Raw genomic sequence first — 26,461 nt, 5'->3', positions numbered from 1 at the left:
TAACAATGGCCTTTCATCTTATTCAATCTGCCTAGGCCTCAGTTTCTCAATTAAGAAAATACAGATGCTACACACAGGCATTTTAGAGACAGATATACTGTAATCAAGGTGCTGTTATAAAACTGATAATCAAATAATATTACTATTACAATTTATCTTAAAATGATCTTTTATGTGAAATTTATCTTTTATTTAAAACTTTTAAAACAGCAAAAGTATATGACTCCCTCTATATTATTTGATTTAAAAAAAGCCTACACATTTTAATTTCTTTTGCATGAAGTTATAAAGATTTGACTTAGCAGTCATGCTGATTTTTATTCCTTTTTCCTACCCTTGCTTAAGAATCCTGATGTAATGGAAAGATCTCCAAGAAAATGTTTAAGTGCAAAAATCAAGGTGACAGATGAATAGTTACAGTATGCTATTTCTTACATAAAGAAGAATAAGAATCTTTTTTTTTTTAAAGATTTTATTTATTTATTCATAGAGACACAGAGAGAGATTGAGAGGCAGAGACACAGGCAGAAGGAGAAGCAGGCTCCATGCAGAGCGCCTGACGTGGGACTTGATTCAGGGTCTCCAGGATCACACCCTGGACTGCAGGCGGCGCTAAACCGCTGCCCAAGAATCTTTATTTATATTTGTTTACTCATATGAAGACACACTAGAAGTACGTATAAAAGAAAATATGTACAATGGTTATAGGTTGGGAAAGGGAATGGGTAGATGAAGATTGAGGTGGGAGAAAGACACACAATTTACCTTTTAATATACATATTTTGAAATATGTATTACATATTTAAGAATGCTAATCTACAGTCCAAAACTAAAGGTCAAACTTGGGATCCCTGGGTGGCTCAGTGGTTTAGCGCCTGCCTTCGGCCCAGGGCGTGATCCTGGAGTCCTGGGATCGAGTCCCACATCAGTCTCCCTTCATGAAGCCTGCTTCTCCCTCTGCCTGTTTCTCTGCCTCTCTCTGTGTCTCATAAATAAAATCTTTTTAAAAAAATTTAAAAAGTTCAGACTTGCTTGAGTTAAAATTGAGCAAAATAATTACAAAGTTAATTATACAATAATATGAAAAACCCAAACGACTTGTTTCTCAATCTGGGTGTTCTTCAACCTGTCACTTTATATTTTTATCTGAACTGTTCAACAACAACAACAAAACATTATAAAACATCCTCAGTAGTCTTCTCCATATTTTTCACTAGGGAAACCATACCTGGCAGTAAGCAGCATATACAGAAAAAGACAGTTCCCTCCAGGTCTGTACCAAATCACTCAGCCCATACTGTCTCTGAGTATCCAAGCAAACAAGCAAAGAAAAGTGTATGTTCACTCTCAAGAAATGAAAAAACAGGTGTAAGATGAACAAAACAGTAGAGGGGCTTTGGGAAGGTCAGCTACTTGCATCCATTGTGACATGCTGGCACTTCACTGAATAATGCACATTTACAACATTATTCTTTTCTAGGAAAGGGAGAAGAGCAGTGGTACATATCTGTAAACCAAAGAGAAATGGAAAATACTGGCTAATCCCAAATACATTTGAGCAGCAGATGATGAAAAGGAGTATGAGGATTAGAGACAAACAACAAAGAGATCTAACAGAAGTTTCCCCCAAAATTACCTATGCCCTAAAAGAGTGGTTCCCCACTAAAGATGATTTTTGTCCCCAAATTTTTTGCAATGTTGGGAGATATCTTTTGATTGTGACAACTATTCTGAATTGGGGGTTGGTACTGGGTGACTTCCAGCATTCAGTAGGTAGAGGCCAGGGATGTTGCTAAACATCATACAATGCATAGGACAGCCCCCATAACAAAGAGTTATTCAGCCCAAAATGTCAGTGGTGTCAAGGCTGAGAAACCCTGCCCTAAAATGACATTCGGTATGGCTAACCATGTGCGTGACTGAAAAGATCCATTAATGGCCTGAAAGTAGATCATGGTAAACAGATTATATATCATAGCTTTCATTCTAGTATATACTCTCTCTCTCCTAGGTGACTCCTAAAAGATACTCCTACTTTAGGCCAGTCCTCTGTGGCTGAGGTGCTCTTCTATTTTGCTTCACCATCAGTTTCCTACTTCTAATAGTCATTAATATGTATTCTGACAGATAGTATGCTAGGAGATTTTATATGGATTGTTTTACTTAATCCTCAGAACAACACTATTATGAGAAAGTCACCATATTATCCCCATTCTACAGATGAAGAAAGTGAGACTCCTAGAAATTAAGTTGCATGTTCAGTCATACTAGGTAGGAACAGGAAAGCCAAGATGCAACTCTGAAAATTGAACCCCAGGATCTGAATTTCTCCCCCAGAACTACCCTACCTCCCATAGTATCCTATTGCCTCTTTTCCATTGGTGCTGCACTGCTGGCAAGTACACTTGCTCCCTGTCAGTTGTCCTGCCTACCCCTTGCCACTCAGCTTCCTGCAGGGTATAGTGCCATCTACTGCGGGGGCAGTAGGAAGAACATCAGCCCTATCCTAAACAAGGTTACCTTGAGGCAAAAGGGTAAGATACAGAAGAACACAAATCAGAAAGAGGACAAAATCAACCACAGAAAGAGGGAGGAAGGAATGGAAAGAATGATAAAGTGTTAGGAACCTGGGGACAGGCCCAATATTACCACCACCATCACTCACTTAAACTTAAGAGCAGCTCTGTATGCTGTGTCCCAGGCAAGGCACTCTCAGGAATACAAGAGCACACACATCTATGACAACCCAAGGCATCACATGCCTGGATAGCTTTTTGAATGCTTTTCCATAGAGAGAATCAAGGCAGCAAGAGGAAGGCATCATGGCTGTGGTTAGTTCAGATCAGGGAGATGTCCACCTAAAACTCTGTCAGCCAAGGATCCGATGTCTCGATCTGATGAAAGATAGGCTAGGTTTTGTGTGTGTATACGTGTGTTTTGTTTTTGGCATAGCAGAAATCAAAATAAAAAGTCTGAAAAAGAGAAAATGTTAAAATGTTTATCTGAGGGATCTTTTTCAAATAAGAATCTCATGCACAGTATGTGAAGGGTAAGAACACAAAAAGAAGAGTAGGCTCTTTAGTGTAGCAGTGTATTCACAGTAATTGTTTTTTTTTTTTTAATTTCTTATTCATTTATGATAGTCACAGAGAGAGAGAGAGAGAGGCAGAGACATAGGCAGAGGGAGAAGCAGGCTCCATGCACCGGGAGCCTGATGTGGGATTCGATCCCGGGTCTCCAGGATCGTGCCCTGGGCCAAAGGCAGGCGCCAAACCGCTGCGCCACCCAGGGATCCCAGTAATTGGTTTTTTAAAAAAAGCTCCTTCTTTATAGCTATAATATATTCAAAACAAGGCAGAAAAATCCATCGGGGTAAATGGCAAAAGGAAAAATCCATTTGAGTAGATTTTTAAAAAATGTGAATAATTAAAATGGGGTATGGGGAGGCATAAGCTTAGTGTATTAAATGAACACCTATCATCCAATGGCTCTTTCTAGAAAGCTCTTTAAATGACAACATAGCACTTAAGAGACAACACATAATTCAAGCTCTAAGTAATTATCTTTGTACGGATTTACATGTGCTGTCCTTATTGTCACTTCCATGTTAGTTCCCTCTCCCAGGCCTAAACTAAAGTACCTTTTCAAGTCTCCACCTGGCCCTTTGATTGGGTGTGGAATCTTTTCTAGCCCAGATTCTATGGTCTCAAAATGAAAATATTCTCCTTGTAGCCTTATTCCCTAAGCTCTGTGCCTGTCAGCTCTCAGAGTGGCCTTTCTCTGGTTCTAAAACCACAGGTTTCAGCAGTTTTTCTTTCTAAGAGATCCTTGGTCTCAGTCAGTTTCTTTGGTTTTTTTCCCTGTTTTTAAGAAAGAGTGAGATTTGCCCCAACCCCTGTCCCTCTGTCCAATTTGAGGGTTTCACAGGATCCTGTTTTTCTTCTAAAAGCTCCCAAGCTCCTTATTAATAGGTCATTTGACTATTTGCATCTTATTACTTCACTTCCCCTAATCCCTAGGGATCCAAACAAAATTGTTCAATAATGAAAAGTCCTGACTCACAGTGCCCCATTTTTACAATATATTCCTTTGACACCAGCTAAAACCTCCTCTGTCACTTCATGCCCCAATTCTTGTTTCACAATGAAGGAAGTAGTAACTCGGCTTGCTGGATCTGGACCCATTTATGGTGTCTCTAAATGATCTCAGTGATGATGACAGGATCTTCAATAACAAGGACATAAAGCAGACACAGATGTACACTCATACTCAGCTAGGAGATGCCAAAAAAAAGTGTTACTGTTCTTCTAGATCTTGCTGACCAAGTCAAATGAATTGAGCATTACATTATGACTATGGTATGCTGTAGCTGTAATTTTTAAAAAACCTTTGACTTGTGAGAGAAATAAAAGGAAGCAGCACACATTGAATAAAAAAGACTGGTCATAGCTATTTTTATGAGTGCTCCTAAAAATCAGACTAAACAATGAAAAGTCCCATTGAAAAGGGGAGTAGAGCAAAGAAACATAAATTATAGGCCTGATTATCATGAACCTATCTCAACCTAAGGAAGCTTTCCAAAGAACTGCATATAATTACTCTGCAAACTGCTTAGAGCTCTATGGTTATGAATGTAGCTGCTATCCGTGCAATGCAACAATTAAAATTCTATATTGGATAAGAATTGCTAAGAGATACGGTGGGATATAATCATAACCACACTATCAAAGTATAGCCATGAAAGCAGATATGAAAATGAATAAACAGTGTGATGCATATAGTTTCTGCTTTAGTAATTAACCTGCTAAATCAGGAAGAGAATATAATGTATTAAACTAGTTCTGGAAGAATAAAAGCAAATATAGAAATTAAGGCCTGTCAAAGTGAAGTTATACACACTTAGAACTAGAATGAGAGATACAGTATTTCATATATTCTAAGAAAAGACCAAACAGAATTTGGTATCATCACACTATGTGTTTGTTGATAGAAAACTATTGTATGTTATGACCAGAGATATACAAGTATACAGGCAGGTTTTGACAGAAAAAGGTAAACTGACAAATAACAAGCACAGTATCTTACATATGGTAGGTGATTACTGTAACTGCTTCATAAAGATCTGAAATGAATTAAATGTTGGGGTGGGACGTGACGTCCTGTCCCCTCCCAGGACCCTGTCTAATCACAGCACTGTGGATGGATGCATTTAAAAAAGCAGGCAATTCAGTGGTTTCCATGGCCTTATTTCAAATTATGGTTTTAAACAAAACACAGTGTCTTATGGAGACAGTTTTGTCATTTAAGAGGTTTCTAGAATGGAGAGAGAAGTATTGAAGGCAGAGGATCTTCCACCTACGTAATATCTAAGGTAGGAAACAAACAACTAGTTTTATTAATGATGGAAACACTTGGAGCAGTGACTAGGTCAGTGAATCTGGATGAAGCATAGGGTTCACTCAATGCAGAAGGTGACAGCCCAAACTAGAGGCTTTTCCAGGAAAAAGACCTATTTGTCATTTATGCTACAACTCTCTATCCTTGAGAGCAATGGTCCCTAGAGTGTGGTGGTCCCTTTCAAGAGCTCTACAAGTTCAAAGTTATTTTTATAATAACACTATCTTTTCCACTCTCATTTCCTTACAAGTGTACAAGGAGTTTTCCAGAGGCTACATGATGTGTTGTGACATCATTATTCTGACAGCTTACAGAATGTGTGAAAAAGAATTGAGACCAGCTGTCCTCAGTTAAGCCAGACATTGGAATTTGCAGAAACAGGAAACAATGCAGCTCTTCCCACTTAGTTTTTTGGTTGTAAAGTTATTTTTCACAAAACATGTTGATATACAATGGCTTATTATTTTTAGTGTATAAATACACAAACATTAAAAAAATCTTAGTCTGGGTTTCTAATAGTTAATATTGATAAATGTAAATCATATAATCAAAGGCTCTTTAGAGTCATCAATAATTTTTAAAAGTGTAAATGAGTCATGAGACCAAAAAGTTTCAGAACTACTGCTCTGCAATCTTTACTGAATTGCCCTGGAAACGATCTGCTCATTCTTTCCCAACAGTGTACAAATGCTTTGAGAACAGGAGCCCTCCTCTGTTCATCTCAGTAGAGCCCCAGTACTAAATATAGTCCTTTGTTGTTTGCAAATCAAAGGAACAAATCTTGCCATATTCATAACATCAAAAACTTAAATTCAAGATCCATATAATACGTGGGGTACGTGTCTTCTAAAAGTGACAGATGAGAAGTTAAGCTGACTCTGAAGCTGCTCTCTACTTACAGATTGATTTCTACAGCTAACAGAAACAACACAATACCACTAATGGCTTGTGGAATTGGTTTTACTGCTTGATAATCACCCTACATTTATTTATATGGGCCAGGTGTCAGAAAAACTGGAAAAGAACCTGGTAAAGTAGAAACATAATTGATGTATTAGGGTAGTCAGAGTATAGATGAATATTTCCTTTCCAATTTCATTTGCTGGTTGCTGGTTAATGTTGCTTGTACAATAAATCTGTTTGTCTGGTTGAGTTCTGGACTGTAAGGAAAAAAAAATAAAAGAACTGCTCCTTTATTTGCAGAGATGAAATAACCAAAGTAAAGTGAGGGGCTCTTTCTTCTCAAACAAACAAGCACATATAGTTCTAATGCAGGAATCTGAAGGTGGAAGAACAGATGTTGCAACAGTCTCAGTTTTTTCTGAAGTCCAATAAGGTACTTGGAAAACACCACTGGGAAAAACCATTTACACCTCATTTTTTTAAATACTTAAAACCATGCACATAGTAAACACTAGAGCATCTTCTTTTTAAAAAGTGAATAAAACTATTCAGGACAATGATATAGTATTTTCCATGTTTGTTCATTCCTTCCTTCATTCAAAAAACACTCAGTCTGGTAAACAAAACAAATATTTGATACCCTACATATGTAAGGGGCTTTGTGGTACCATATTTGTAGAAGAAACAAATGAATCAGACATATGCCCAATTCTTAAGAAGCTTGTATTTTAGGAGGGTTGATTGTAATGGACATAAATTAGACAAAATCAAAGGTGGTGAAAATTATAAACTATTATGGGTATGACTGGCATTAGAACATTTAGACAAACCATCTGTTTCATATGTGTTATATGATGAATATTACACTCAGTGTCTTACATAGAGGAGATAAAATATAGTCACACATGGGTGCTGACATATGTATATGTAAACAAAAACTAAAAGACCCTCTGAATGTATAATTTGTCATAAAGAACCAGCCTTATGGTTAGTACCAAAGAACATTCAAGATGACAGATGTGATATTTTTGAAAAAACAAGGCTCTGGTATTGTACATAATAATAGTGATAAACCACAGTAAGTTATAACAGTTCTAAGCCATAATAGAAACTCTAAAGAAAAATTGTAATAAGACACTGCTTTAAGCTAGTTTGGACTTAACTACCTCAATTTGTATCCATGAAACCAGCTTCCACAACCTGTTTTTATTGGACAGGATTCAGCGAATATTCCTATAATCTTGTACTATCAGTACTTGAACATGAATGTAAGTACTCCAAAACGATAGTCTTGAGAGTGGAGTGCACCTACCCTGAGGATACACAAAGACTTCCAGAGCTGTAAGCATGGAAAACTTTAAAGGAATCAATGTCTACATCCACAATTCACATACATATACTTTCCAAAACTGATTTACCAGAAAAAGTGTTTGTGTTGTGAGTTCTGCAACAATCCTTTCAAAACAGTCTTCTAACATAAACTTTTACCAAATGCATCTTTCTGGGCTGGAAACTTCTCTGGGGGCACAGTACAGACAAAGGAACAATGATAGAAAGACTTATTCCTGAGTGAGGTCCATAAAAGCATAGCAGCAACAGCTTCAGAACCACGGGAGGAATCAAGCGCTTCTTTCTTCATCTGAGAACAACTCTGGGCAAGCTGCTATGCTTCATCTCTTTTAGAAATGAAATGGTTGCCAAAGAGATGTGTATTTACATATTTACTTAGGTTGAAAAATGAAGTCAGACTATTCTTGAATGTCTGATTTGGGTGACTGGTTTGCCAATGGTGACTTTGAGAGGATATGGCAAATGTTAATATATATCTCTTTCGCAGTTATTTAAACTTTGAGTAAGAATTTGAAGATAGCAGCTTTAAAATGTGTTAAGAGGTACATCGTTTTTAAAAATCCTTTTAGAACAAACTATCAGAAAGATGAATTAAGAAAAACGGTCCCATTTACAATAGCAACAGAATGAATAAAATATTTAAGAGATACATTTAACCAAGGAGGTAAAAGATCTGCACAGTGAAAACTGTGAAACGCTGATTAAATAAACTGGAGAAGACATGACAATAATGGAAACAGTCCATGTTCACAGATAGGAAGAATATTGCTTTCCAAAGCAATCTATAGATTCAGTATAATCTCTATCAAAATTCCTATGGCATTTTTCACAGAAATACAAAAACAATCCTAAAGTATATGTAAGCACAAAAGACCCTGAATAGCCAAAGCAATCTTGAAAACGAAGAACAAAGTTCAGGACATCATGATCCCTAATTTCAAACTATATCACAAAGCTACAGAAAAAAGAAACAAACAAACAAACAAAAACCTATGGTATTTGCATAAAAAGCTGACACACAGATCAATGAATGGAACAGAAAACAGGGACGCCTGGGTGGCTCAGCGGTTGAGCGTCTGCCTTGGGCTCAGGATGTGATCCTGGACACCCTGGATAGAGTCCCATATCAGGCTCCCCTGCATGCCTCTTCTTCCTCTGCCTATGTCTCTGCCTCTCTCTCTGTGTTTCTCATGAATAAATGAATAAAGTATTAGAAAAAAAAAAGAAAACAGAAGCCAGGAAAAAAAAATCCTAATATGGCCAATTAATTTTCAACAGAAGAGCCAAGAATATTCAATAGAGAAAGGATCCCTTCAATAAATGGTTTTGAAAAAACTGGATATTCACATATAAAAGAATAAACTGGGCTACTATATTATATTATATACAGATCAACTGGAAATGGATTAAATACTTGGATGTAAGACTTGAAAATATAAAACTCCTAGAAGAAAACATAGGGGGTAAGCTCCTCGATAGTGGTCTTAGCAATATTTTTTGGATTTTATGCCCAAAGCAAAGGAGATGAAAGACCTGTACTCCAAAACTATAAAAGTTTGATGAAAGAAACAGAAGATGGTACAAAAAATTGAAAAAGATATTCCATGCTTATGGAATGGAAGAACTAGTATTGTTAAAATGTCCATATTACTCAAAGCAATCTGTAGATTTAATGCAATCCCTATCAAAATACCAACATTTGTCACAGAACATTTTTCACAGTTCTTCAAGAAATCTTTTTAAAAACTACCGTATGATCTAGTGATCCCACTTCTGAATATATATCCAAGGGTAGTGAAATCACCATCTTTGAAGAGATACCTGAACTTTCATATTCACTGCAGATTTATTGACAATAGCCAAGGTATGGAAACAACTGAAGTGTCTGACAACAGATGAATAGATAAAGTAAATGTGATGTGAAAGATATATATGATGGAATATTATTCATCTGTAAAAAAAAGAAGGAAATCCTGCTATTTGCAACAACAAAGAGAATCTAGAGGGCATTATGCTAAGTGAAATAAGCCAGACAGAGAAAGACAAATAATGCATGGTATCACTTATATATGGAATTTTAAAAAGAAAAGTTGATCTTTATAAAAGCAGAAAGTAGAGAGGTGGTGCGGGGGGGGGGGGGGTAGGACACAGGAAGAGGGTGGTAAAGTGTACACACTTTTAGTTATAGAGATAAATAAGGTCTATGGATATAATGTATAACATGGTGACTACAGTTGATAATTCTGTATTGTATGAGTGAAATTCACTAAGAGAGTAGAACTTCAGCTTTTTCTCACACACAAAAGCTGAGTATGTGAGGTGATAGGTATGTTAACATGGTAGGAATATATACCAAATCATCATGTTGTATGATACATCTATCTTACAATTTGTTATACCTCAAGAGAAGCTGAGAAAAGGTAGATAATATTTGCTAAAAGAAATGCTATGACTATATGAACAAACTCGTTGTACATAATAAAACTATTTTAGGAGATAAAAAAGAAAATATTTAGAAACTCCTGCTATGAGATATGAACTAAAAAGAAAGCAAGCACAATGATAAAGAGAATTTTTATTTAGGTTGATAATTTCTCCAATGCAGAGAATATTTCTTGAGAACGACACTGTGTTTGGACCAGGCTGGGGTAATAGTTTATGTTCTTTCCTGGAAAGGCAGTGTGATATTGGACTTTGTACCTTTCTGACCTTTCTGAACTTCAGTTTTCATGGCTGTAAAAGAGAGATTATAATCCCCAAACCAAAAGTTTACTATGAGGATTAGAACCAATAGTAAGTAAGATGACTTACTTCAGTGCTTGGTGGTACCTCACTGGCACTAAATAAAGAATGGTGGCTATTATGCAGTCTCCTGTATTTTAAATCTTTGGGCTGGGTGAGGAAAATCACAAATTGGAACTCAAATTATTTACTATCCCTTTTAGGTGAAAATTTAGCTACTGATCCACCACCTGTGATATGTATTTTGAGTCATTTTTTCTATCAGTGTGGACAAATTTTAGCTAATTTAGTAATGGTCACCTACCTGATGTTCTCTGTAAAAAAAATGGATGGCCCTGTAGGTCAGGAGTATAAGCTATGTCCACAGATTGGGATATAATCAATAATGAACAACTGGCTGAGTTAATATTCAGTCATAGTACCATTTTTGCAAAACATTTAACATGTAAATAGTAAAGCCTTGCTATGCATAGTCCTGGCATTACCTGGAAGGTTCACATAATGCAAAATTTGAGGCCCTCCCCATCTACTGAAATGGAAGCTGGAATTTAAACAAGATTTCTAGGTGATTCATGTGTACCTTAAACTGTGAGAAGCACTTGTAAAGAACAGGACATTTGCAGGGAAGATATAATCACCAGGGGTATATGTAACTCAGGTGGGAACTTTCTGATGTACTCAATTAAAGCTGAGTAAGGCAAAATGATGGGGAGTCTAGACTGACATATATAAATGTCCATAAGCACACACACTCACTGATCAGTGGTTCTCAATTGGGGGTGATTTCACACCCAGAAGACACTGGGCGTGTCTAGAGACGTTTTTTGGTTGTCACAAGTGTGGAGAGGAGGGCAGCTACTGGCATCTAGTGGGTTGACACCAAAGATACTGCTAAACATTTTACAATGCACAGCCCCCACAACAAAGAATCAGTTGGCTCAAACTGCTAATAGTGCTGAGGTTAGAGAAATCCTAGCATAGATTATGCAAACATCCCAGCATAAATAGGTGTTTAATTGGAACTATTCATGAAAATAGGAGCAGTAATTTGACTACACAGTTCCAAGGGGATGAATTTTTTATCTGAACATTCTGCATCTCAAGATCTATGAAGCTTTTTTCTTTTCTTTTCTTTTTTTTCCTTTCCTTTCCTTTCTTTTCTTTTCTTTCTTTTTTAAGATTTATTTACTTGAGAGAATGGGCAAAAGAGAGAGAGAGAGAGAGAGACCACAAGCAGGGTGAGGGGCAGAGAGAGAAGCCGATTCCCCACTGAGCTGGGGACCTGACTCAGGACTCCAAGATCCTGACCTGAGCCAAAGGCAGCTGCTTAACCAACTGAGCCTCCCAGATGCCCCTCTATGCAGCTTTCAAGATTACGTGTACTCCAGTTAAATGCTCAAAATCATTTATCTACTTTCGCTAGCAAACCCAGAATCAATGACAATCTGTATTAGCATATAAAATCAGTCAGCATCACTGCCTAAAACCTTATTAAGCAAAGAAAAGTAATGGAGACAGAAAATTAAGGTACTATTTTCATTTAAAACCCAATCCAACTAAAGAAGAAAGCAAGCTTAGGACCCTTAATTCATATCCTCCTTACCCAAAAGACAACAATAGTCTATACCTTCATTTTCCATATCCACAATCCCTTGTCTGCAATTTCAAAAATCTAAGAACTATGCAATTTTATTTTCTAAACTGTGGCCAAACTTCTTATCTGAATACATCATCTGGCAGCAAAGTCTGAATAGATGTGAGGCTATTTATTACTTAATTATCCCACTCAGTGTAACTATTCATATGGTTCACTGCAGAAGTATTCAGAGGTATGCTTAGGAGGTGGTGCCACAGGCCTTGCTGGAGCTGTTATATATGATAGATGCTCCTTACTGCCTTTCTAAAATTTGAAAAACTACAATTTTAAAAACATTTGGCATTCAAAAGTTTTGGATACATGCTTGTGGACCTCGAATGTCTAAAATAGTCAATAGCAAATATTTGCTAAAACTATTCATATACATTTGAAAGAAGAAAAGACATATATACACACACATACATGTACAAATCCCTACATCAGTAATTAGCAGTGTGACAATTAGTTTCTTTAGGGCACTTTGTACAAGCCAGGCTTGCAGCTTCAAATCCTGTAAGGACCTGCTAATTTGCATAGAAATGCTTTTTTTAAGTCCATAAAGGAACCTCAAATTCAAACCTTCAAATGCTTTGGGATATAAGGCAAGAAATAGTGAATGATTTACGGTAAGCCCTTTGACTCTACCAGAAATGCTAATTCCAATTCAGTAGAATAATCAGCCTGTCCCCTCTAATTCTAATTCTCTCTCTCTCTCTCTCTCACACACACACACACACACACACACACAGAGTGTAATAGCATTATAGGCACCAAACTGGCTCTGAGAAGGTTCTCTCAGGGCCTCTCTCTATCCTCAGTTCTCACTGGTTGTGGGTTCTAAACTCCTGAGCTGATGGCTGGGAGTATAACTCTTTCTGCATATAAACTCCGATTTCCCTCCCTGACAGGCCTTACCTGACTAGCCTGTTGACTGTCTTATGGTATGCTCGCTCATGGGACTGGCCAGGGAAATAGCAGGTTGTTAGGAAACTAGTAGTACATTGCTAAGAGCAAATGTACTCAAATTGTCAGTTTTATGTGCCTACCCTGTAAAATGGGGCTTGGAAACAGAGGAGATGCCAGCTGATTTCCAGAAACCATCAAAAAGATACACGACCTTGCAACCATGATGAAAAAGATGCATCATGCTTGCTGCCAAAAACAATGAACAAAGTGGAAACAATTTAAACTTTTTCAAAATCTTTTTTTGCCAGTTAGAGCTCTGCCAAGATTCACTAATCACCAGTTTTAATGCTTTTCTCATTACATTGCAAAACAATCTTCCTTCTTTTATATCCTAAGAAAATACATGTCCTTCTCCTGAAAATGAAATAGCACATGGTATTATTTAATAAGTTGAAAAAAAATCCTGAAAAGTTTTTGTGAAACAGTTCTCTAGTTAAAGTCTAAGAACTGTGATGTAAAGAGGGGAAACTATTTCACTGCAGTTATGCTCAGCAAATTGTTAAATAAGATTCTAATGCTAAGGTGGGACGAAGAAGTACTTTGCCAAAGTTTCTGTAACTATTTCACCACCAAAGCAGTTTGCCTGTGGACATATCTACCAGTGGGTTGTGAAGTCTCATGACCATTCAAGGAAGGAGATGCCATCTTTCTCTTGTCAGGTGTCTCAAATAGGGAGTTGGAAAGAGCCAGAAGCCATGGGCAAGCCTCTTGCCAAGACTGTGGATGAGATCATCATCAACCCCACCCCAGCATCCAGCTCAGCTTCTTTAGAATTTTACAGGCTGCAGCCCTTGGGCCAGCCTCCTGTCAGGTTCTTAGAATAGGAAAAAATAAAAGTGGATCCTCCCCACAAAAAAATGTGGGAATTCTTACATTATACAATTATTTTAAACATGTTCGTCTGATGTGGTGTAATTAAAGAAAAGAGCAGATTAGGATTTCAAGAAAGACTTTTCCAAGAAGACTCTTCCAAATTAGTTTCCTTTTAAAATGTCCTTACAAATCCTTAAACAACTTTCAAAAACAAAGTTTTATGGCAAGGATTAAAGACATGTATTGGATAATTAATTCATTCCTAATAGAAAAGATATAATATTATCAACTCTTTATGCTTGATCAGAAAACAAATATAACTTTTCAACCATGACAAGTCCTTTAGTTCAATTCTTCAGGGATTCCATTCTATTTTAGCTTCTGTATAACAATACTGCAAAGCTGTAATTACATCCTCTATAATCAGCCCATTCCCAATGTAATTAAGAGTGCCACAAATTTAAAGCTATGACCTCATTGCTGAGAAGAAACGTGTGTGGAAAAGATAATTTATACTGAATGTAAAATGACATCCCTTATGCCAACAAATTTAAAACGCAAAAGAAAAAAGTAACATTATAATAGAATCATCACTTACAAGGGAACTATTATGTTCCTGATAGTAGAGTTTTTCTTCCTCATTTCTAGCATCTGACTCTAATCAATAAACTCCTTTTCCTTTTTCAAACTCTGTGCTCTTCCAGTATGTTGTGAAAACTCTAAACCCCTTCATATATCTCTCAATTCATCGCATTCAACTGCTAGTCACTATGGGGATATGTTTATGTGTTTATGTGAAGTGATGGAGTCCTGGCACAATGTTATGCTAGTGTAAACCAGATTTTAATTGGCAGAAAGGTCCATCAGTGAAGTGTATAACTTCTAAGCAGCAATGCGAATAAAATTTTAACTTGAGAATCAATAAATTGAGCACCAAACTTAATGTGTCACATATTATAATGGTACAAGCAAAACATTTTATAAATGTAACTATAACCACATTAATAAGAAAAGACAACAGCAATAACTCTTATCAAATGCTTACTATAAAAAAAATTTAAAAAAAATGCTTACTATATGCCAGCATTAAGAGAATCTCAGATGAATTATCTCATTTAATTTTCAGAAATGGCCAGAGATAATATAATTATTGCCTCCATTTTTCATTATTGGGAAACTGAAGCTCAAGGATGCTAAAACTATCCAGGTTAATCAGCTGGTAGAGTAAGGCCAGTATTGAAGCCAGGTCAGGTCACCTTGAAACTCTGTTTTTACAGCTTTCATTCAGGGTAGACTGTCTACTGGTTCTGTTACACAAGCAATTTAAACCAATTATTTTTGTCTTTATTCTTCCACTAAGGGATGGGAGAGAGGGAGTAGTGAGTGCAAAAAAAGCAAGATAACTGTTTATCAAGATTTTCCTTTCCAGTCAAATTCAGGAATTCCTTTCCATATTCTGTATAGCTGATAAATATTTTTAAATTACACAAATATTTAATCACAGCTGATAAGTTGCTAAAGCACCAATCACAAAATAGAATGCATTATTGTATTTTTCAGATTAAAAAGGCTGATTGACCAAGAAACCAAGTCCCAGGAGAAGAAGGAACAAGAAAAGGAAAAGAGGGTCACCGCCCTGAAAGAGGAGCTGACCAAACTAAAGTCTTTTGCTTTGATGGTGGTGGACGAACAACAAAGGCTGACAGCACAGCTTGCCCTTCAAAGACAGAAAATCCAAGACCTAACCACAAGTGCGAAGGAAACACATGCTAAACTAGCCCTTGCTGAAACCAGAGTTCAGGAAGAAGAGCAGAAGGCAACCAGACTAGAGAAAGAACTGCAAACACAAACCACAAAGTTTCACCAGAACCAAGAAACAATTATGGCAAAGCTCACCAATGAGGACAGCCAAAATCGCCAGCTTCGACAAAAGCTGGCAGCACTCAGCCGGCAAATTGATGAGTTAGAAGAGACAAACAGGTCTTTACGAAAAGCAGAAGAGGAGCTGCAAGATATAAAAGAAAAAATCAACAAGGGAGACTATGGAAACTGTGGAATCATGGCTGAGGTGGAGGAGCTCAGGAAACGGGTACTAGAAATGGAAGGGAAGGATGAGGAACTCATAAAAATGGAGGAACAGTGCAGAGATCTCAATAAGAGGCTCGAAAAGGAAACATCACAGAGTAAAGACTTCAAACTTGAGGTTGAAAAACTCAATAAAAGGATTATGGCTCTGGACAAATTAGAAGATGCCTTCAACAAGAGCAAACAAGAATGTTACTCTCTGAAATGCAATTTAGAAAAAGAAAGGATGACCACAAAGCAGTTGTCTCAAGAACTGGAAAGTTTAAAAGTCAGGATCAAAGAGCTAGAAGCCATTGAAAGTCGGCTGGAAAAGACAGAATTCACCCTAAAAGAGGACTTAACTAAACTGAAAACATTAACTGTGATGCTGGTAGATGAAAGGAAAACAATGAGTGAAAAATTAAAGCAAACTGAAGATAAGTTACAAGCTGCTTCTTCTCAGCTTCAAATGGAGCAAAATAAAGTGACAACAGTTACAGAGAAGTTAATTGAAGAAACAAAAAGGGCACTGAAGTCCAAGACTGATGTGGAAGAAAAAATGTACAGTGTCACCAAGGAGAGAGATGATCTAAAGAACAAACTGAAAGCAGAAGAAGAGAAAGGAAATGATCTCTTGTCCAAAGTTAATATGTTGAAAAACAGGCTTCAATCATTGGAAGCAATTGAGAAAGATTTCCTAAAAAACAAATTAAATCAAGATTCTAGTAAGTCCACAATAGCATTACACCATGAAAACAATAAGATTAAAGAGCTCTCCCAAGAAGTGGAAAGACTGAGACTGAAGTTAAAGGATATGAAAGCCATTGAGGATGACCTTATGAAAACAGAAGATGAGTATGAGACTCTAGAACGAAAGTATGCTAATGAGCGAGATAAAGCTCAATTTTTATCTGAAGAGCTGGAACATGTTAAAATGGAACTTGATAAGTACAAGTTAGCAGAAAAGACAGAGTCCAGCCATGAACAATGGCTTTTCAAAAGGCTTCAAGAAGAAGAAGCTAAATCAGGGCACCTCTCAAGAGAAGTGGACGCACTGAAAGAGAAAATTCATGAATATATGGCAACTGAGGACCTGATATGTCATCTCCAGGGAGATCATTCAGTTCTGCAAAAGAAACTCAATCAACAAGAAAACAGGAACAGAGATTTAGGAAGAGAGATAGAAAACCTCACTAAAGAGTTAGAGAGGTACCGGCATTTTAGTAAGAGCCTCCGGCCTAGTCTCAATGGAAGAATCATCTCTGACCCTCAAGTATTTTCTAAAGAAGTTCAGACAGAAGTAGTAGACAATGAGCCACCCGATTACAAGAGTCTCATTCCTCTGGAACGAGCAGTCATCAATGGTCAGTTGTATGAGGAGACTGAGGACCAGGATGAAGACCCTAATGACGAGGAATCGGTGCTGTCCTTCAAATGCAATTCATCTACTCCCTGTCCTGTTAACAGGAAACTATGGATTCCCTGGATGAAATCTAAGGAGAGCCATCCTCAGAATGGAAAAATACAAACTAAGCCCAATGGAAACTTCATGCAGCCTGGAGATCTAGTTCTAAGCCACACACCTGGGCAGCCACTTCATATAAAAGTTACTCCAGACCATGTCCAAAACACAGCCACTCTTGAAATCACAAGTCCGACCACAGAGAGTCCTCACTCTTACACAAGTACTGCAGTGATACCAAACTGTGGTACCCCAAAGCAAAGGATAACCATCCTCCAAAATGCCTCCATAACACCGGTGAAATCCAAAACCTCTGCTGAAGGCCTCATGAATTTAGAGCAAAGCATGTCCCCAATTACCATGGCAACCTTTGCCAGAGCACAGACCCCAGAGTCTTGTGGTTCTATAACTCCAGAAAGGACAATGTCACCTATTCAGGTTTTGGCTATGACTGGTTCAGCAGGCTCTCCTGAGCAGGGACGTTCCCCAGAGCCAATAGAAATCAGTGCCAAGCATGCGATTTTCAGAGTCTCCCCTGACCGACAGTCATCATGGCAGTTTCAACGTTCAAACAGCAATAGTTCAAGTGTGATAACTACTGAGGATAATAAAATCCACATTCACTTAGGAAGTCCTTACATGCAAGCTGTAGCCAGCCCCGTGAGACCTGCCAGCCCTTCAACACCACCACAGGATAACCGAACTCAAGGCTTAACTAATGGGGCACTAAACAAAACCACCAATAAAGTCACCAGCAGTATTACTATCACACCAACAGCCACACCTCTTCCTCGACAATCACAAATTACAGTAAGTAACATATATAACTGACGACTCTCACCCTCATCCAGTCTATTGTGATATTATTGCAAGGAACTCAATCCTTTTTAATTATCCCTCCACATCCCCCAAAAGACTGACTGAACTTGTACTTTGGGAAGGTTTGTGCATGAACTATCCAAGAGTATCTGAAACTAACTAAGTGTTGCCTGCAACAGTCATATCAAGTGTGCACTTACTGTATATCTTTTCATTTACATACCTGTATGGAAAATATTTAGTCTGCACTTGTATAAATACATCTTTATGTATTTCATTTTCCATAACTCACATTAATTTCACTGCAACTTGTCTTGATGAAATACTTTAACATTTTAAGCAGTAAATAATTTGTTATTTTTATCATTGCTTGCTGAATTTTTTTTTTTTTTTGGTCATTCTGTGTTACATTTTTGCATGTATAATATAATTTTATTTCCTGTTCAGAAGGTCTATTAATTCTTCCTTGAAAGCAAGGAGGACCTACGTCCCACTTCCCATTTACAGTCAACTTCTGATCACATGTTATTAGAGGAAGAGGAAGTGGTTCAAATAAAATTTATGTCTCTTTGATTTTAAAATGAACTATAAGATCTCTCAGGAGCAAAGTTAACTTCCTGCTTGAGATGTATCTCAGTATCCCTGGTGCCCAGCAAAGTGCTTAGCACATGTTGAAAACTTAATAAATGTTTACTGACACCAAGTGAATAAAAAATATTAAATAATTTGCTTTTATAAGCACATACAAGCTGATGGTGAAAGTAAAAAGCTTTGAAATGTGATAGTAAGCGAGAAAAAGCATATTTTAAAACACAAGTTACCCTGACAATCAAGAGTTGACTGTATTTCTACTGTAGTGAAAACCCCTATAGAACAAATATATTTGCATCCAAACCTGAAATCAGCCACTATGATATATGCTCTTGAATACTGCTTCAAAGCAAAAAAATGTCATTCTTGTTTTTCTTTCTTATCTGAATCCCAAAACAGTTTGAATTATTTAAGGTAGGTGTTTCCTACCTTGCTTGTAAATTGGCTATATTCAGAAGCTTGCAAGGTAATTGCATTTTTTCTCCAACCTCTAAACAAGCAAATAAAAGCTAAAAATAGTTACAAACACAAGTTACAGAAAAGGCATATTTAAAAAAAATCATACATTATCTTGGTTGAGGAAAGTTTCTTCTGTGATTATTGTTATGCCATTTACAAGGTAAGTGAGAAAAACTTAACCAAGGCATCCTAAGAATTCTGATACCTACCTTATTAGGACTCTTTGAGAATGATCTATCTTTCCACAGCAGAGAACAACACTTTTCAGAGGAATGTATTTTAAATACTCTGGTCCCCAAGTCACATTAAAAAGATAAATTCAGACAAAGTAGCTCATTACTAGTTTCCCTTTTCCAACCCCATAACTGTTAATTTAGTTTGGTCAGTTTTCCTGCCAATTACTGATTTTAAACACAATTCATTTAGACACCCAGGCAAACTGAAGATCTTTTTAGAAGTAAAAGAAATCTTCCACGATTATCCTCCTTTTCCCTGCAAAATCAATTTCATGATAGCAAAGCGAGGATTTGTTGACAGAAACACTTCCATGGTGATGAACTGCAACACCAATGCAATGGGCTTGCATCATCATTAAATAAATTGGGATGAAAGCTGAGGCTGGTGATGAATGAGAAAGCTTCTGTTTAAACACATTTATCTTGGGAATTGGCAGTGACCCAACTGTATTACAAAATACATGATGGTCTAAATGTTTTTCAAAACTATTTTTTAAATTTTATTTATTTATTTGAGAGAAAGAGTATGAGCAAGGTGGAGCAGGGGCTGGTAAGCAGCAGAGGGGGAGGGAGAAGCATACTGCCCACTGGGCAGGGACCCTGACACAGGGCTTGATCCCAGGACCCTGAGATCAGGACGTGAGCTGAAGGCAGATGCTTAACCAGCTGAGCCACCCAGGCACCCCAACACTATTTTTAAGTCACCTTGGGCTAGAACTTTAGAAGAAACTACATAATTTAACATATTTTAAAGTAGACATTGATAATGCTGCTGCTTAAGATGCTTTTCTAAATAATAATCAAGAGAGGGTACACATAACGTTTTAGAGTGTGACAGAAACTAGAAAGAATCAAAGAACAAGGTCTCTGCAGTGCTTCCCAACCTTTTTCACACAATAGCACAAAGAGAAAATATTCTGCCCCAACTGCTGAGGAGATATCTATTCCTGGCACATCTGTAAACTAAGAGTTTGAAAAACTCTGGGCTCAATAGCTCATCCATTTAGTAAGGATTCAATTTCTCACGTGAGCCAGAACAATTCTCTACAATAAAGTTAACACCACAGGACCTGTGCTCCATGATTATAATGCACAAAATCTCATTTCATCATCTGCTCTAGATCTTAGCTATAAATAGGCATCCCAAGTGATTAACATTACTAGAAGTTTACTGGACTTTCAAGGAACTAAACCTTTTTTAGAGGTTCCTCTACTGGGAAGGTTACTTCAGTATGGTAATTCATATCAGCATCAGAATTTAGGAACACTGTCATATTAATAACATATATAGATTATTAAAAGTGTTACTAATTAAAATTTATGGTTGAGATGCCTGGGTGGCTCAGTAGTTGAGCGTCTGTCTTCGGCTCAGGGTGTGATCCCAGGGTCCGGGATCGAGTCCCATATCGGGCTCCCTGCGAGGAGCCCGTTTCTCCTTCGGCCTGTGTCTCTGCCTCTCTCTGAATAAATAAAATCCTTAAGAAAAATAAAATAAAATTTATGGTAAAGACAGCATCAATTCTGAAAAAAAGCATCTTCCCATTCACAAATTCTATATTTTTGGTCCTTAGTTTCAAAATTAAATTTTTACATTCATGTGTGTGTTTGAAAGTTTACAGAACCTTCTTTTTCATTTGTATATAATCACAGAAGATCCTTGAAAGCTAGGAAAGAGGAAGTAACACTGGAAAATCTTCGTATGAGATACATGAGGGTGGAGGTTTGTATCTTTGGAAGAGGGAAGCCCATTAGAGACTCACAGAAGATAGTTTTTATACACATCTGATAAAATATCTTCCTTTCATTTCATCTGAAGTGCCAGCTTCAGAAACAATTTTCATTTTACTCAGTTCCCCTATCTCTTTAATTTTTTAAACTGCAGCATCCTATCATAGATTTAAATGATTTTCCGTATTCTTTTAAGAACAGTGGCAAAACTTTCCTGGAGGATGCCTCTGTTCCTTGGGAGCAAAAATTAAATCATCACCCTTACTAGGAGATTGTACATTACTATAGCTGGATTTTTACATATAAAGGAAAGTCTCTCTCTATATATTTTTTCTATCTATATATTCAAGATGATGACAGGATTACATAAATCTACTCAGAAGGTCTCCACAACTACACTGCACAATGCCAAGACATTAGGTTTGGGGTCTTCATGACACTCAAAGGATAAAATTAGGTAGCACTATAAGATGGTCATAAAAGGGATATTTAATTTAAAAATTCTTAGACTTGAAGCCTAAGCATTTGATGATCATTACTGACTGAAGTAGAACTCCAGACAAAAACATGTTTTCGGTGGCTTCTTTGATTCTGAATCTTTACAGAGTGAGTCTTCTTTGAAACTTAGTAGACAAAGGCAGGGAAAGATCTTTAACAGCATTCCAGTTTCTCTATACCTTGGTTTCTGTTATTGTTTTTCCCCTCTAAAAATCATTTTGCTTTGCAATCCTAAGAGAATACACAATCAGGCAAAAATTCATTCCCAAAACATTAAGATCTGTGTTTCTCAAAGAAAAATCCAACACACGTGTATATTGGATACATGTATGTATCCTAGAAAAGTCATCTAATTTTTGTGAAATAAAGAGAACTGGACTTGATGATCTCTGAGGGTAGGGCCCAGGAAGCTGCGCATTCAACAAATTCCTCTGCTGTTTAGCAGGCATCCTAAAGTAGGAATTCCACTGTTTTAGAAATTCCTATATTGATAAACAATAGCAAGTGTGTTTGGACGGGAGTCCTGCTCTATCAGAATTACACCTGTCCAAGGAAGTGTGACTATTCTGCCCTCTGGTGGCTGGCATGACAAATAGAAAGCTCATTCATCAGGTTTTTTTTTATTCAGAAGAAATACTTAAAACTACCACTTTATAAGGTGGGAAGGTTCCTAGTTTTACAACTGCAGCAAAGCATGTGTGCCTGAATCTTTAGCTGAGCAGTAGCAGGCTGTCTGACACCTACAAGCTGTTTCTCCCTCAGATCCCAGGCCCTCAATAACCCTACAGCATTTCTTGGGAATGGTCCAGAACACACATTAAAGAGAGCAGTTTGGATGAACCAAAACAAAGGACTCCATTCACCTTAGGCCACAATGAAGCAAATGCCAAGAAAGAGCAAGGAAGATAAGTGGTTCAACAAAGTCCCCAACCTTAAACCCCTTTAAATTCATTTTCGTTTAAACTCCAAATGCTTTCCTTTCCAACTGATGGACCTTCCACTGTGCAGTGAAATGTATCAGAGTGGGCATCCCCGAAAGCAACACTGCAGGGTAAGGAATCCCTAGGGGAGCCCAGCCAGTTAACTGGCCAACACTTCTAAGTACTTTATCACTTGATAGTGAATTTTAACACTGTTCATATAGGAGCACATATAAATCTGTCAACATTCCTTCAGGACACCAGTTTTTACACTTAAAATGGTGACATAAAAATGTACCCTGGGCTACAGTCAGCTATCCTAGGGATAATCTTTACTTGTGGCTTCATTTTAAAGTTTACTTGTTTTTTGAAAATAAAATTACTGATCAAGAGAAATAAAATTTCTCCAATTAATTAAGGCAGGCTTTGAAAGCTTTTTTAGTTTTCTTATTTTAGTAAGTTCCTTTTTCCCCCATAGCCAAATGGTCCTGTATGATATTTTTGTAACATTACCTAGGATTTTTTTTTCCCCTTGAGTTCTGTTTTGCTTTTGAAAGCCTAGTCATCTTTGCATAAGTAGGGATGTATACAAGTCCTACAGACCTACAAAGGCTGTCTCACTCTGCATTCCTTAGGCCTGTAAAGGTGGAATGGGTTCACTAACATGCCACTCATATTTCTCAAGGACATACATGGTATCTTCTCTTCAAAGCACCACATGGACACAACTGGTTAATCCACCGATCATGACATATTGAACTGCCTACCTTCTATCCAACACGGGGCAGGTATGGAGACAAAAGATTCACTGTCCTTAAAGAGTTTGAGGAAGGAAAGGAGGCAAGAAACAGAAGAGTATTAGACAACAAACAAGTAGCGAACTAAATCCATATATTAAACTAGAGATTAAGCAAGACTACAGTAGATTAACAAGGCTTCACAGAGCAATTGAAATTTGAAATTGACCAATGAAAGATTTAGGTAAGTGGAGTAATGGGGTGGAAGGGAACACATGAGGCCAGGAAACAGAAGATCAGGTTTCAGTTCATGCCTTTCCTAGTCAGCTGTGTATCCTAGAAAAGTCATCTAATTTTTGTGAAATAAATAGAACTGGACTTGGTGATCTCTAAGATGATATCTAGTTCTAACTTCCAGTGATTTCTGAATTCTCTCCAAGTCTTAATACCTTTTTTTTTTTTTTAGATTTTTAAAAAAATTTATTTATGAGACAAACAGGGAGAGAGAGAGAGAGAGAGAGAGAGAGAGAGGGAGAAGCAGGCTCCATGCAGGGAGCCCGATGTGGGAATTGATCCCAGGTCTCCAGGATCATACCCCAGGCTGAAGGTGGCGCTAAACTGCTGAGCTACCCATGCTGCCCTTAACACCCTTCTTGAATTGCTTAAAATTCCTTTGGGAAATAATGTTGGGCGTAAATAAACAAACTGATTATCTGCATCAGTTTCCTTTCAGAAATTAAATTTATTCTTCTTCATTTTCCTACTTGTAGGTGTCTTAACTACTAGATGGTCTCCAAAGATGTGTTTTTCTCTTTAAGATTCTATGAATTAGCCTTTTAATCCTCAATATAACAGCTCTCTTCTTATGAAAGCAAAGTTTCTCAACCCCAGGACTATTAACAGCTTGGATCGATGATTCCTTGTTATGGAAAGCTGTCCTATGCACTCTAGAATGTCTAAGAGCATTCTTGGCTTCTACCCACTAGATGCCAAGTAGCATCCCCCAACTGTGACAAACAAAAATGGCTCCTGGCACAGCCAAATGTTCTCTGGGGGGTAAAATCAGCTCCATTTAAGAACCACTGCATTAGAGAGATGGACTAACTATAAGCCAGTTCCTCTTTTACATTACTTGTTGTGGGAAAAAATTGACAGCTCATTTGAAAAGTCTTATGTCTGGTTTTTAGAGATGAAAATCTTGAATCTGACTAAATATAAGCCTCAAAGCAACTTAAAAAAAATCTGCACTGAAGACTTCAGTTACATAAGGATTGTTTCCAATAACTTGACAGATTGGATCAAAACACGTGTGTATTTGAACATTTATGTTTGTGTTAATACCCTGTACTTTTGTTTCTTTCAATACAGTATTCTAGAGTTTTCAGATGAGCTTTCCATTTCTCACATGTTTTCAGGAGAAGTAAAGAAGTCTAGAAAACCAACCACATTTGCCTTAGTGGGTGAAAAATGGGTTTCAGGAAGATTCCTAAGGACTTAAGAGATAACCCTTTACTGTGTAGCTTTCCAAAGAGTCTTCTCTGAGAAATTTCAATTCCCTCTGTAGTAGCTTATAACCTACCAGAGACACAAATATCTTCTATTAGAATACAAGCTTTCTTCATTCTTCAACAAATCACCTACAAGAATGAACTAAAAAAATTTTTTTAAAGATTTTATTTATTTATTCATGAGAGAGAGAGAGAGAGAGAGGCAGAGACTAGGCACAGGGAGAAGCAGGGTGCACGCAGGGAGCCGACGTGGGACTCCAGGATCATGCCCTGGGCCGAAGGCAAGGTGCTCAACTGCTGAACCACCCAGGTGTCCCTGAACAAAAAAATATTTATAAAGCACCTAATATTACTCATTGCTGTGCAAGGCAGTTATGCAAGTAAGATTTAGAATCTAGGGCAGGAGTTGAGGGCAACCTTAGAAGGTAGTTAAGAGCACAACACAGAGAAAGAATTCTGTAGATAGTGAGTACTATAGGAATTTAGAGGAGGAGGTTTCCCTGGGGGTGAGTTTTGGGGGTTAGGTTTCAGAAATAAATGAGATTTGAGTAGGAGCTTGGAGATGAAGAAGACTAGGATAAAGAGAGGACAAAAGGTGTTCCAGGGAGGTGCCCACAAAAGCAGAGGTATGAGGACAAGAGGGAGAGGAAGAAAGCAATGTTCAAGAAACAATGAGCAGCACAGTGTGTCTGTAGCTGACATGATTGGGGCAGGGGTGAGGCTTGAAGGGCCCTGTCCTATTAGACTGTGAAGGGCCTTGAGTGCAATGCTAGGGAGCATTCCATGTCTTCAGAAAAGGCTTCTGGGTAGTGAGATAATGGAAACAATGCTTTCTACACTGTTATTTCACAATAATCCTATAAAGTGGATATTATCACAATTTTAGAAGAAAAAAAATTTAATTCCGAGATGTAAGGAAAATTGCTTCAGGTTGTCCTATTAGTATGTGACAAGAATGAGACATTATAACACAAATCTAATTCTACCGTCCCATTCTCTTTCCAGAGCAACATACTGAGAGGCTACTGCAGTACAAGCAGGAAGCACAATAAAATGCATTTGATCCTCTCCATTACTTAAGGGCACAGACAGGTTGCTTAACGTTACATTCCTGCACTCTGTCCAGTATGTCTGCCACTTTAGCCAGAACACTTGGAATGCCCCTAACTATACACAGGATTATCCCCCACCTCCTCCCCACTGTTCTATATGGATAATTTCCTCTTCTCTTATCAAATGACCCACACTGAAAAGTCTGGCTCAAGCCCTACCTTTTTTGAAACCTTCCGTTATCACCATAGTCCAGCGGGATCTAGCTCTCCTCCCATCTCCCTAAGGTTATGGTTAGGGAAAGAACAAAGAATGAATGTGAGTGGCCATGCCTCACATAAAAGGGCAGGCATGGGGAAGATGGATGTGGGGATGGTGCTGTGGATAGGACAGGGGAGAAAGCAAGACCAAAGAGAAGCACAATTCCTCTTCCTCAGGAAAATGCCAAGCATGCCCAATGAGCTTGGACTATGATGTACCTGATTGGCTCAGAGGTGGCTGGAGAGAAAAGCATCAGAAGTAAGTAAAAATGCTCCACAGAAGGAGCATCACAACCATGCACATCAAAGCTTATAAGTAGGT

At 37.6% G+C, this 26,461-nt stretch overlaps 2 protein-coding genes across 10 annotated transcripts in view; one reads left to right on the top strand and one right to left on the bottom strand.

Moving 5' to 3' along the window:
* CMSS1 (cms1 ribosomal small subunit homolog) overlaps positions 1–26,461 on the bottom strand; it is a 378,726-nt gene that overhangs the window by 332,402 nt on the left and 19,863 nt on the right. The window lies entirely within an intron of this gene.
* The window catches only part of FILIP1L (filamin A interacting protein 1 like), a 298,240-nt gene that overhangs the window by 259,000 nt on the left and 12,779 nt on the right, over positions 1–26,461 (top strand). For all 7 annotated transcript variants that reach the window (XM_038582573.1, XM_038582572.1, XM_038582576.1 and 4 more), the window contains one exon: positions 15,368–18,143. In XM_038582573.1, coding sequence (XP_038438501.1) covers positions 15,368–18,143 — 2,776 coding nt within the window. The remainder of the gene's footprint in view (positions 1–15,367; positions 18,144–26,461) is intronic.

This window comes from Canis lupus, chromosome 33 (genome assembly GCF_011100685.1).
Source record: "Canis lupus familiaris isolate Mischka breed German Shepherd chromosome 33, alternate assembly UU_Cfam_GSD_1.0, whole genome shotgun sequence".
Taxonomy (NCBI): Eukaryota; Metazoa; Chordata; class Mammalia; order Carnivora; family Canidae; genus Canis; species Canis lupus.
This window is presented reverse-complemented; position numbering and strand designations above follow the sequence as displayed.